This window comes from Doryrhamphus excisus, chromosome 21 (assembly GCF_030265055.1).
Source record: "Doryrhamphus excisus isolate RoL2022-K1 chromosome 21, RoL_Dexc_1.0, whole genome shotgun sequence".
In the NCBI taxonomy this organism is placed as follows: Eukaryota; Metazoa; Chordata; class Actinopteri; order Syngnathiformes; family Syngnathidae; genus Doryrhamphus; species Doryrhamphus excisus.
This window is the reverse complement of record NC_080486.1, coordinates 14781012-14794681: the sequence shown is the minus strand read 5'-3', so window position 1 is coordinate 14794681 and position 13670 is coordinate 14781012. Positions and strand designations below refer to the sequence as shown.

Here is a 13670-nt window from a genome sequence, read left to right as displayed (position 1 = left end):
CAAAAAATCTTTTTTTTCCCAGTGTGGCGCTGATATCCTAGCCTCGGTATCGCTACTATCGACATCGGGATCGCCCCCACAGCACCACAAGACGGTTCAACGCTCACACCGAGGCGCGCTGCGGTGAGTCTGTTTGCTCGGCGAACGGCGACGTTTCTTCTCACCAGAAGTTGTTCTATCAGCACAGGACGTCTTGTGGATCCAGCGGAAGACGAGCCATCAGCAGCTGTCTTGTCACCGCCAACTTCGAGGCGTTCCGGGGTCGGAAGTTGTCGCCATGAACCAAACAGCAGGGGCCACCAACGCTTACAGGAGGTGTTCCAAAGCAGGGAAGGTAGGAGCAGTGATGGGAATTTGAAGCACCGACGTGTATTTTATATAGTTTCATTGTTGTACTTGTGTTATGTGGTACTTGGATACAGTTGGAGGTACTTTTTAAGCTTTGCTCGCCGCTGGGCGAAAAAAAGCCACACCTGCACTGGGAGCTTTTTAATTGGCGTGGGCAGGTCGATACAAACGGTAGTGGATATACACGGTCGTGGCAATGTTCGTCGATACGATTAGGTTTTCGGTTGTCTTATTTATTTTTTGTATTATTATTACTATTATTTAGTGTTTTTGCTTCGTGGTGTTAAGTTTGCTGACGTTGCAGCTCATTACTAGTTGGTGGTGCCGTACCAGGATTTGCACCAGTCCCTACTTTTGAAGCGCTTATGCTAGAATCTTACGATAAATGTATTTCTCAGTGTCCGTATTGACACGTAATGCAAACATGTCCGTAAATGATGTAATAAAGTCATGTGGAAGACATGAAGAAAAGTAGAAAAGGTGTTTTTAGAAAGTAATGGCGTCTTCCAATCAGCGCAAATGAACGTCAGCTGCGTTGCTCCCAACTGACTGCCGTCTTAATAAAAGCCAGGACTTTGAATATTAGTGCACACCTGCCAACATGTATGATAGTTGTTGTACTCGACATACGGTTTGACCCTTGAATGCACCTGGATGCTTCACTGCCCTCCATTTTGTTGACGTTTGGTTAAGTCCGAACAGTACAGCTCAATAAATGTTTATGGTAGACCCCCAAAAGTAGTAAAAACACATCTTCAGCGTCCAGTAAGTGGGTAATGATTCCAAGTACGCCATAATCCTGTTCAAATGTAAAGCATACATGGAGCCCTATTAGGAAGTCCATTTGTCATTGCGCTTCACTGATAATGTTCAGCGGTCCTTGAACGCCCCATTGTTGCTACAGAAGCACCAGCCTGGACACCTGGCAGGTTGATGATGGTTGGTTGGTTAGTGGAATAACAGGCAAGAGATCATGTGACCGCCTTCTCTCGCCTGCTAGCCATACGGTGCTAGCCTAACTGTGGGTTGCTGTACTTTAGGGCTTAAATGTGGAATTTCACGAGTAAACAATGGCAATTGAAGAGAAAAGGGTGGGGTTCTCGAGCTGAAACTAACGTAATAATTACATCTGTCACTTTTATTGCCAATGTTGATCTGAAATTGAAGGAGAATGTAGAGGGGGATCTGCAGCCTTGATGTCTGTGTGATTTGCTCCTTTTCTGCAACCAAACAGCTGCTAATGCTCTGACTGAGACTTCCTGGGAGGTTAATTGCATTTCCTGTTTTGATGCCCAGCGTCCGTGCTAGCGTGCGTGTCTCTGTTTGCTTCCTACCTGTGAAGTGTGTGTTCTAATTGCGGCCACTTTCATCCCGGCCTGCGTGCTCCGTCAGGAGATGAGATGCAAGCGGGCCCAAGCCGCCTCCAGGCAGAACCTTTCAATCGTGCCCGCCGGTGGTGCCGATTCGGAGCCGCTGAAAGCTTGACGACGCTTTGATGAGTCGTGTCTCGGTGGAGTTTTTCTATTTACGGCAGCGCTGACAGCCCGCTAGGTCCGTGGGGACGTTTGTTTCTCGCTTTTGGACTTTTAATGGCCGACTTGTGATTGGCTCCCCGCGATGGGCCGCTCCATGCAGCCGGGCTCCCAGTGCTGAGCGTCTAAATGGAGACGGGGGGAGATTAGATGGTTCCGGTGTTGCTTTAAAGGAGAACAAAATGATTTTCTTTATCTGTAACGCAGCGATGTCATGTGCGACCTTCTTATCAGAGATGGGCGCCTTATCTCCAACGCGACACCAGCACAAGTCTGTTTTTCTGTACGCTATAAAGAGAAAAGTGTTGGAAAAAGGAATAAAATATGGATTTGCTCCCCTGCTATTACATCTACAGGATTTTATTTATTTATGTACGACTTTTTGTGCATTTGTGAGATCACTGATGATGAACTTGGGCAAACAATACTAAATATGCTGTAACTGTTGGAAGCATACAGTGTGTCCAAAGTGATCAATCATTGACATCCTGCTGGCTAATTGATTGATTATTTGACTTAGTGCGTCCCATGCATTGTGTGCATACATTTGTGATATTCCAGTAGATTGATGCAAGAGATTTCGGGGCTGGGTGGGAAAATGAAGTCATTTCAGGACGTGCAAGTTGCAATGTGAGCAGACTTCTAAGCACCGAGTTTCCCTTTTTAACCTCCCGACATATTCAGCTTTCTCTCCCTTTGTGGCTTTGTTTCATATGTTGAATGACGAGTCCAATTTGTATTATTAAACACCACCAGCCTTTTAATAGTTGCGTCTGTACTGTATACTCTCCGCCTTGTTGTTCTTCATTTTATAGATTATTGTGGTGACAAATGATGAAAGCATTCATTTGTTTTGATGATGTGCAGCACACGCTCTCCTGGGCTTACATGACTTGGCCACTAGGTGTCAGTGTTTCACTATAAATAGTTGTAAAGTAAGGTAGTCTTTCTGGAAGTCATGTACTATTCATCATAATTATAATCATCTTCTTCATTCTTTGTGTTCCTTTTATTGTCTGCTTGTGGTGACGACACCTCCCAAGTCCCGATGACACCTCCCGAGTCCTGGGTGTTCTTGCTAAGTCCTAATAACTTCACACTTCTTCCAGCGTTTGCAAAGCAAATCCAAATGGGACCCAAAGGTTCGCCGTGCAACATTTCCTTCCTTTTCCTGTATTAAAAATCTGCACCTTTTTGTCTGGGTAGATGCTTTTACATCATGATGATAATATAAAAATAATGCAAATAAGCCAGGCATTATTCCAAGAGCTGAAGTCCTAAATGGATATTTCAAGGCGCTCAAAGGTATTTGGGTGGTAGGGCAGACTTCTTAATTACCCCCCGCCTACAAATGTGCCAAGTATTGATCCACACCCCCCCTCCCCGCTCATTACATTGCGGGACATTATAATGCACGGTTATCACTTCAGCACCCTCACAGGAGTTTATGGAAATGATTATTGATTTCCTCCCCACAGTCTAGGGTGAAATTTTATCTCCATCAGGCCGCCCATATCCGCGCTCGGGGCCATCCTTGGCTCATAAGACACTCTGGTTTTGGCCCACGTCAACACGGTGAGGCAGGAGAGAGCATGGTCGCTTTGCTTCGAGAGGAGGACATAAGTAGAGGATTATGTTGCTGGTTTATTACATCACAACACATCATAGCAATCCTTGGATACCATGCAGTTGTGCCCCCTGGTGGCTGGAAGCTGCATAGGAAACATGTCAGAATTCTCTTATTACTTGTATATGTCCTGTAGTATAATTATATTTTATTAATATATGTTCTATTAATTTAATTACAATTATTGATGTTTGCTGTTACAGAATTTGCTGTTTTGGATATTTTTATAAGTGTCATCCTGTCAAAGATATGATGCAAGTGAATTAGACATGCTTCTTTTGAATTGTGCAAATGTAACTACCCGATGTTAGTATGTTAATACTCCTATGAAGCATATTTGGAACCATATCATTCCATCCATAGGCAGGCGTATGTATTTATATACCTTATTTATAAGCCCAGCCAGAAGTGCTGATGTTCCGTGGTCAGATACTCCAACATAAATAGTCATCCCTCCTCTTGGATGTATTTATTCATGCCATATTATTAGATATTTTTTGTTTTGTGTTCCCAGGCTGCAGGAAAAACAGCTCCATCTGCAATATTTATAGCACCGTAAAACGTATAGACTCGCAAATAAACTTTTTACTGCTCACACGGAATTATTCATTTTTATCGAGTGTGAAAATCCAAAGACGGAGATGGCGGCGGGGGGAAAAAAAATACATGATTAGCTTTTCACCGCAAATAACAGCCTTTGCTATTATACTTTCTTGAATTTAGAATGAGGCTGTTGTTTGGTCACGTGACTTCCCATCGGTCTTCTCTCGGGTTGAACTTGGCTGCCTGCAAATCAATAGAGACCTCGCTCTGACGTGCAGCAGATCCATAACACCCCGAAGACCCGAGAGCTGTTGTTTCCAAAACAAATATGACTTGTTGAGCTCCAATCTGACCTTTGAACTCTGACAAAGCCCCTCCCTCCAGCCAAAATGGAGTTTATTCCGTGCATAGACACTCTGACACTTACTCTGTAAGTAATCTTACCCTAAAAGGAACGCGTCCTTATTGACCCTGAAGCAGTCATCTCTGCTATTTAGTGGTGGTTATTGATATTGATTGCTGAATTGATTCCCTTGCTGCCAATCACCTTATTATTATTATGGGATGTCATGACAACAACTAGACACACTAGTTTGACTATTTAAAAGTTTTTTAAATTGTAATGTGTGATTGGCGTTGCATACGTTAATAAAGCACTACCGATATCATGTCAAACACCACAGTTGGACAAAAGTAGACGCCTGTATTATTCTAGGACTTCATCATGCGTATCTAACACTTATACTTTTATTAGAGCCATGTAGACATGAAATAGCACCCCTATAATCACCTTTACACCTATTTTTCTATGTTTGCTCAACTCTTATGCTGCAGGGACTCGAGATGGCTAGCTAGCTAGCGAGCTGGGAAGCTAACCAGTTGGCCTCTAATATAGTTTTTTCTAAACTAAAAAAGCCAAAACTTTACCACTTCCACATGCAATGGGAGGAGAACCCTTTTTTGTGTGTTAAGTTAATATCATGTATGGTCATGTGTCATTACCGCCAGTCATGCCTTGGACCAGCGGTGGCGTTCTACTTGATGATGCTATCTCAAAGGTAAACCACAGTGTGATTTAAATCAGCTCTGCTTCTTCCTACTCCTTTTCGGAGAATGTTGAGTTATGCAAGTGTGAATGTGATGTGGGTAAGTGTAACTGTTAAACCATCGCTGTGTATATCAACAAATTCATCTTTTTCATGAAATCCACATTCAGCCGTTTTCCCGCAGCGTCCGCTCATGTGACGCTCCGCTAATTTGCATGTCGCCAGCGACTTTACAAGCTGATTGATGGCCACGCTGTCGCCCCCAAAAGCCACCTTGGGCGACGCGATATGACTCCCCCCCCCCCCCCCCCCCACCACTTCGCTATCAGACTCCAAAGAATATTCCCACATAGTTAATCTTCCCCACATGCGCAGAAGATATCCGCATTGCACGGGCCTGGAAATGGAACGTCAGCCACATCTGAACGTGAGCGATTTCAAAGCGGGCGAACGTTCCGGAGAGGACGGCGGCAAGAGGGAGTCTTGATGTCGCTGATTCCTCTGATGAGGAATGATGTCGGCGGGCTTGTAGAGAACGTGTGACAGCGTGACAAGGAATTGCATTAGCTTGGAAATGATGCTATCATGCAAGAATCCGGGTGAATTGTGAGACATTTGCTGTTTTTGATTGAAATCCCCTACTCACCGAGGCTTTTTCTGTAACCTAAATGCGTCTATTTGATGAAGTAGAATGTCCTATAGTCGCCGGGTGCGCTGTCTACCAAGGCTAATCTCTCATTAGGTGATAAAACCGTTGTCAAAAAGCCGGTTTCTAGCTCTATGTGCGCCTTAAAATGTTGCCATACTGTTGGTTTACCATCAACCGATCAGCGCTATCAACTCATTTGGTCTCAGCCATTTTTCAAAACACATCCTCCTCGGTACCCCTCAGCTATTTTGACCATTTGAATGATGATGAGACTCATCTTTCATCAGTTTGAGCAAAAATCGGTTCCCAACAAAAAAGGAAAATGCCTCTAGAACGTATTTCTGCCACCTTGTGGCCGTTTTTACAGCTTAAAGCGGCACCGGACTTGTTCTCTTCTATTGTGGAGTTGTATCATCACTTCTTTCATCACTACTATTACAACATTGGTTCTGTTGCTGCAAAAGATTAGCTAATAAATACCCACGCCGTCAAAGACTGCACTCCAACTGTAATGAGGGTTGAAATGTATTAGAACAATGTTGTATTTCATGGCCGAGGAAAAGTTGGAGCGACCTCCAAGGTCAGTGTTAAAACAACACACACACATTATTGATTCACATTATGAGAATAAAAGAAAGATGGCATAAAAGGGCCAGCTGCCGCCGTTTTGTTTGTAGTTGAAACGTGTCCATTTAAACACCTCGCCCCGTTGTTAGCGGTCTTGAGACGACGGCGCCGCTGCCCTCCCTCCCCGCTCCATAAATCAATAACCCTCAAAGTCTGAATTTAGACGCTGCATTAAAAGCTGTGATGGTGCCGCGCCGGAGACGAGAAGCGAAGACGGCGCATCTCGCTAAGAAATCCCATTTAGCCAGGGAGTGGTATTAATTACTGTGAATAACGGTGTCAAAACAACGAGCTGGCGGGGGCATCCAGCGCCTCCCACTCCAGCTGGACTGCTGACAGCAGGCAGATAGCAGCTGAACTTGTTATCTGTGCCTTACATGCAAAGGGCGCTGTTAAAAAGCCCTCGTCAACACCGCGGAGCGCCGCTTTGAGGCTGTGATTTGCCCGTGTGGGAGCCAGTGGGATCCGTCGCATCTGCTTGGTATTGAAAGAGGCTGGACGGGTGTGGGGTGTGGTCCAGAACTTTCTTTTTCTTGCGTGCTGAGAGTCTGTTTTGCAAGTCTCAAGTTTTTAATGCCAAGTCTAATCATAAGTCCTCCTTACCAGTCATAAGCACTTTTAAGTTTGTACCAAATAAAATACCATGATCTTGTCATTTTGCAATGCTAGCATGTGTGGCTTATTTCACCATAATTATGTCTACCATGTTGGCTAATAAGGGTGGAAAGGTCACTATAGGGGTGCTATTTCACATCTAGTGCTCTAATAGTGTCCAACTATGAAAATATTCCATTATTTCCATTTCTAATAAGGACCCCTACTTCACGGAAGGAACCAATATACAGCGCTAAACGAGGGATGGCTGTAGATACTCGTGTCCAAAGGGACGACCATACAAGGAAAAGCTAAGGTTTGCTACTATTTTGAACTTTGAACGCACAAACTTTTCCATTGTGTTCATCCTGGTATGTGGTCTGCCTTAGAACCGGAGTGCGTCCCAGTTCCCACCGGAGCGAGCAGCGTGAGGTGATGCAATCATCCGACACAATACAAAAATCCACCGAGTCCACCTCCTCCTTCTTTTTCTTCCTCTTCTTCTTCTTCTTCACAGAGGGACAAATCGATGCTTTCATTATGCCCTTAATTACGCTACACTACATCCTGCCACGTGTCACGCTGCTTCAATGACAGCCCGAGGAAGAACAGGAGCAAAGGCACACAATGTGTAATTAAGACATGAAAGCAAGTGTTAATAATTCACATCATGTTAAGTTCAATACACGCTAGCTTGCATCGTCTCGTACTTTTCTAATGCAATAGAAAAGCAACTTTTCAAGGCGCACGTCTCCTTAATTTGGATAAGAGCTTTGGGCTGACCTTGCCCGCCCCGAGCTGTCACAGGGACAGATCGTTACCGTCGCTAATGAATCCCGGAGCAGGAAAAAACGTCCGCTTGTGCACGTAAGGCGCGCGTTAATCGTGCAGCCGCCACGCGGGGGGTCTATTAGCAGCACGGCTACCCCATGCCGAGTCGGGGAGATAATAAAATGTCACTTTATTTGCTGCTTTTGTTCATTAAAACCTGAATGAACTCTGGATGCACTTGGAAGGCCAAAATGACATCTCGGGATGTTATTTCCAAGGCGGCGACTGTAATTATTTCCCAACTTTCTCCGCCCCGTGGTGGTCCGCGTGTGAATTTGAATGGAACAGTTGGCTGGAACAGCAGGCGTTTGTCAGGAACTTGGACGGGATTGGCGGCTTTAACCTACGCCACATCCCAAAAAGTCAATGTAAAGTTGACTTTGATCAAATTTACTCCAAGAAGACATCGGGGGCGACTCCTGGACGCGGAATCATGGCGGTCATTATTAATGACATTACAAGCACAGGCAGCAGTTGGAACACGTGTCCAATTAACGCAATCTAATATAAATTTGATGGAGCTTGCCATTATTGGCGCCATGCACGCGTGAGAAATGAAAACATCTGAGCGACCGTGCTCGGTCGCAGGGAGACGGCTAATGAAAAAAGATGATGCATGTAATAAGACACGCTAACGGAGAGGAATTTGGTGCAGTCAACGCCGCGTCAGTCCCGGCCCGGTCAACATTTACGTTCCAAGTCCAAGCGTGGCATCAACAGACCGTTAAGTGATGAAACCCGGTGGCCGCGTAATGCTAACAAGCATTAAAGTTGACGGATGGCTCTATTAAGTTGGCTGGAGGAGGCGGCTCGCTAAAGTTTATGATGATTTTAGCATACTTTCTTTCCCTTTTGAGTATCCGCTACAGCAGGGAAGCTTTCCACGCAGTAAAAGTACAAATACAAATCATTGAAAATAAAACACGCCACCCACTGTCATGGATGCAATTATAGTTGGAGCCTTTATTTACCTAAAACACGTTAAGTGGAAGCAGCCACGTTTAGTATTAGAAGTTAGTATTAAACTTGAATCATGATTTGGAGTGCATGAGAAAGTGGAAATTTAGTGCTCTTTGACCACTTTTATTAGCAAGTGTATTATACAGCCCTGCAGCAACACAACCAATGTTGGAATAAGACGTGGGCAACACGGATGGATGCCCAATGAAGCTACTGCCATCTGGTGGACCACATGTTCCGTTAAGGGTTTTCAACAACACAGCAGCAATAGAACCAATGTTGTAATGACGGCATCAATGGCGCTGGTGAGTTTATTGTAACGCGTAAAGTTTTATACCAGCAGCTGAGTAGCAACCTTTTTTAAAGCGCATGCAGAGGTGGATAAAGCTGCCATCTTGTGGCGTTAATTATTAAAAAAACATCAGGAGGTTGCCTCCAGCCACAGGTAATGCCAGGGGTTATGTGTTCTTATGGTCTACTGTTTGAGAGGCATTCAGTGGAGCAGCTAGACTAGTTGTGTTGGACTATTGTCCTTGTCCTTGACCTTGGTCTTCTCATTTCTAACACTTTTTGGCTGGGATCTAATGGACCTTAAAGGATCACAGGACTTCTGAAGCATCCAATCAGATCGCTGCGATGTCATTGCTACGCGGCTCACTCGGCTAGGCTGCTTTGGGGTACCTGTTTTTGTCTGATTTGTTATGATATGCTGTGATGCCGTCTTTCTGTGACATTTTGTCTTCCTCCCTCAGCAGTCCCAGTTCCTGCGGGGATGAATATTTCATGGACACGATAGGTCAGTGTTTGGAATTCTGTGAAAGTCTTGGTCTTGATTTCTGATCAGTCGGTCTGTCTTTATTGGCCCAAAAGCCGAGCCAGCGGTGCGCCGTCTCTATAAATCACACTTCATCTTCCTCCGTGACCACGCTGCTTTGTATGCACGGGGGGAGCGCCGCGCGGCTGCACATGCAACCCCCGCCTCCCCCCCAGCCCTCCCCATGTACAAACAGCGCGTCAGGGAAAGGCACGCTTGAGCCAGCATCGTCGTTCCGCTGCTCCTCCACGACCGAAGCCTCCACGCAGAGCAGAGCGGCGCCGCTAAAGTGCCACCATGAAGGAGAGGAGTCTGATCGAGACGGCCAAGATGCAAGGCAACGTGCTGGTAAGGATGCTTGGGCTTTTTGTGTGAGCATCTGCGTGGAGGAATCTTTGTAGCGCTTCTTTTGGACATCTCTTGTGTTTTGTGAGCATCCTGGGATCGGGAATGCTGGACGTTCACGCCCTTTTTCCCTTTTCTGTAGGATCGTAAATCCCACTTAAAGAAAGTTTGGTCCTCTTTTATGGTCGCCAAAGTAACCTTTTGCTACTGGTGAATAATTTAGTGCTGCACCTTTTTTATGATGCCTTCCAGCTGCATGGACGATCGTGTGGACAATTCCTAGCAAATCTCTCCCATATATGACGGCTAGCGTCTTTGAATCTTTCATTTGGGGAATATTATGCTTTCTTATTGGATTTCTTGCCTGGTGGTCTTTTCCTCCATCAGAACAACTTTTTTGCTGGACTGATGTGATTTGACGTCTTTATAGCTGACTAAGCTGCGCTAGATGGGTATGATGTTTAGATGTGCCATGCTTCACAGTGTTCTTTAATTGATCCAGTTTTTGTCTGAAAATATGAATGGCTGTCACTCATTGGGAGCCACCAATAGAGGGCGCCATTAAATCAGGCCCGACAAGTTTGCTGCCTAGACGGGCTGCTGCAAAAGGGAGAGTCATAAAATGAAGTTTGTCAGTATCATTTTTAAAATATGTATAACAATAGAAACTATTTTTTAAGGGAAAATTGTATTATAATGTAAAAACTGTGCCTTAAACATTTTTCCATAATATTATGGCATTTTAAAACTGTAATATAAATGCACGAAAAAGGCAGTTTGTTGTAAATATTCCACCACCAAGATTGTGATTGGAGTGAGGTTCCCCCTTGTAGCAAAGTTAGCGCATCACTTAGATTTGATTGATTTATCCCTTTTGTTTAACTTTAGGAAAAAATTATATCAGGAGAAACTTTTTTTAGTTTTGTATAGAAGAAAGTCATAATTTTAATGAGTGACAAAACCACAACGTTGTCTTGTTGAAGGTGAATGGAGTGAGGTTCCCCCTTCTAGCCAAGTTTGTGCATCAATTTGCTTTGCTTGGTTGGTCCCTTTTGCTCTCAGATTTGGGAAAAATGCACATGCAAAAAATGTAAATTTTGAGTTTTTTTCTAATAGTTTGGTAGTGTAGTTTAGTGTGGGAAAGTAAATATTGCAGTTTTCACAGTAATAAGCACTGCATTAGGAACCACCAACAGTGGAACGTGAATGGAGTGAGTTGAGTTAGCGCTTCAATTAGATTTATTTCTTTTTGCCTTTTGGCTCCCGACTCATACAAAGTAAAGTGGGGGTGTTTATCACCATTGTTTTAATGCCTTTTGCTATAAACAAAGACAATGAATGCAAAGCTACTCCAGCCAAGTGTTGTGTTTTTCATTTCCTAATCCGTCTCATGAAGTGACACATTGTTGTACTTTAAAAAAACAAAAACGGGATTGTTGTGCATTTCCTCAGAGGGAAAATCAAAAAGGGCCTTGAGAAGCATTTTAGCCTGGGGAGGAAATGCACCTGCAGCGGCGTAATGGCTTTAATTTCTAAATGGACTCTTGACATGTGGTGGTCCACGTTGGCCCCGCGAGTGACGTCCGGCCTGTTAGTTGAGTCCAGTAAGCGTTGCCTGGAGGCACACTGCTGAGGGGGGGGGCTTCTTGTAGGACTTTGCATGTCATGTATTGTTTTCCGTCACGTTATTGATGTATTTGCACGCGCGTCACACTCGGGAGATTACTTGCTTGATTCACAGCCTCCCTCGGCGGCGAAGGATGCCTGACCTCTGGAGATTTAAGATGCAGCCGCGACGCATCACAGCCCGATGTTTGATTGTGACAGATTTATTACACAGCGAGCCACCCACCATCCCCCGCCCCACTCCTTGCATGCGTCCTCGTGGGACAGAGACAGAGTGTGGCGGCTCAGCGGGGAGTCTTGGAACAACAACATTGCAGGGATGCGCATTGAGCGTTGAGGCTGGCCTGCAGACGACGTGTTGAGATGCGGTTTGCGTCTGTTGGGGGTGGGCGGGGGGTGGGGGGTGTTCTGTTAGCGAGCCAGGACTTGAAAATGAGAGCCAAAACACCCCCGAGGTGTTGTGCCGCTGTCTGATAGTGAGAAGCCCGCCAAGGTAACGACAGCCAAGATGCTATCAGGGGAAGCAGGACCAGGGAGGGTTTCTTTATGTCTGAATTTGTTTGAACCCCGCGCCCGCCCACCGTCTACTCCACAGACACAAGGATGAGATTATTCCTGCAGATTAGATAAGAGGGGTGGAAGACCACCGCTGCCTTACTGCTAATCCAGCGTCCTTTCCTTGAATGGTGCGCTAACTTCAAAGGTGGAATGGTTTCCTGGCGGTGGTAATGGAAGCACTAATTATGTCTGTCATGGTTCTTCAAACGTCTACGGCCACAGATACTGGGTACTATCGGGGGTTGCCTACAGCCACAGCTATTAATGCCCATGTGACCAGTGCTAATTAGAAACCACTGGTAGTTTGTAGACCAGTCATCCGGTGACCATGGAGACTGACTTTGTTTGAATAGAAAGAGACGCTTCTGGTGTTCGTCCATCATAGCATCCAGGTTAGCATCGTTGTCGTGTCGTCCATGACTTTGTACCGCCTCTGGACATGCACAGGAAGCCATCCAGCATTCTGGGTAATGATGTACTTGATGTCTTGTCGTCTGGTCTCCCGGGAGCGGCGTGAGAATTCAATTAGCTTCCATCTCGGACGTAAGCAGCTGGTGTGTTTGGACTCTCCGTCCATGCGTCCATCCGTCCTGGATCCGTGGCGCTCCCGCTGGTGCTCTAAAAGCGCCACAAGCACTTCCTTCCCCTCTGTTGCTGTGGCCGTCTAATGAGATCATTAGAGCGGACCGGAATGAAGAAGCACCTGTTGTTGCAGGCGTTCCCCCAACACAAAGCGCTCAGAATGTTCCGTGCGCTGCTGAATGAACAATTTGTGCGTCCTCGCTCGGTGATCTATTTTTCATTATTCTATAGATGCGGGCCATTCATTTGAATTAATTGGCGGTTTCGTGGAAGCCTTGTGGCCGTTTTCACGGTGCACGGTTCAAAGGGCGCAATTTTTGCTACGCGCAGACATGCTTTTTTTTTAAACTTAACAGGCACGCAGGCTGCAATGCGGCTCGTTACCAGACGGAATGGTCCTGAAAGACAATAAAAAAGCATTTAGCGCCAAAGGGAGATCAGGTATAAAGTAGAAATCTTTGGTGAAGTCACCGCTATCACAGGGGCCTAATGGATGTCACTACCACCAGCAGAAAGAAAGCACCATTTATTCAGGCCCAGCTCGTTTACCGCCTTTAAACAAACCAAAGTCGAGACCAGAGTACTGGGGCCCCCCTGAAAACCAAAAAATACATAACTCTTGTCCTTTTTTTAGAAAGTACAGAAAAAAGGTTATGAAAAAGTACCAATTTAATCATGTCAAAATTGACCGTTTGTATTATTTTGTCCCCAAAGTTTTACATGCACATGACTTTCACACCAACAACCGAATTGCAACTTTTTAAAGTGCGTGTAGAGGTAGATAAAGCTGCTGGATGTTGACCACAGCCAGCTGGGCTGGTGGTTTTATAGTTCTCGGCCATCACATCACGCAACAAATGGTGTTAGATGTGCGAATGCAGAGGTAAATAATGCCGGGAATGACATTTTACAGTGCATGCAGAGTCGGATAAAGCCGCCGGATGTTGTGATTTTACAGTTCACACCCATCGCTTCCGGTAGAAAAAAG

At 45.2% G+C, this 13670-nt stretch overlaps 1 protein-coding gene across 3 annotated transcripts in view; it reads left to right on the top strand.

Moving 5' to 3' along the window:
* The window catches only part of LOC131108925 (dipeptidyl aminopeptidase-like protein 6), an 86716-nt gene that overhangs the window by 583 nt on the left and 72463 nt on the right, over positions 1 to 13670 (top strand). The window contains exons 2-3 of one of the 3 annotated variants that reach the window (XM_058060367.1): positions 23 to 123; positions 188 to 334. In XM_058060367.1, coding sequence (XP_057916350.1) covers positions 278 to 334 — 57 coding nt within the window. In that variant the 5' untranslated portion in view covers positions 23 to 123; positions 188 to 277. Of the gene's footprint in view, positions 1 to 22; positions 124 to 182; positions 335 to 9614; positions 9920 to 13670 lie in introns of those variants that run through there. The other 2 variants (XM_058060366.1, XM_058060369.1) reach the window with 2 other exon arrangements.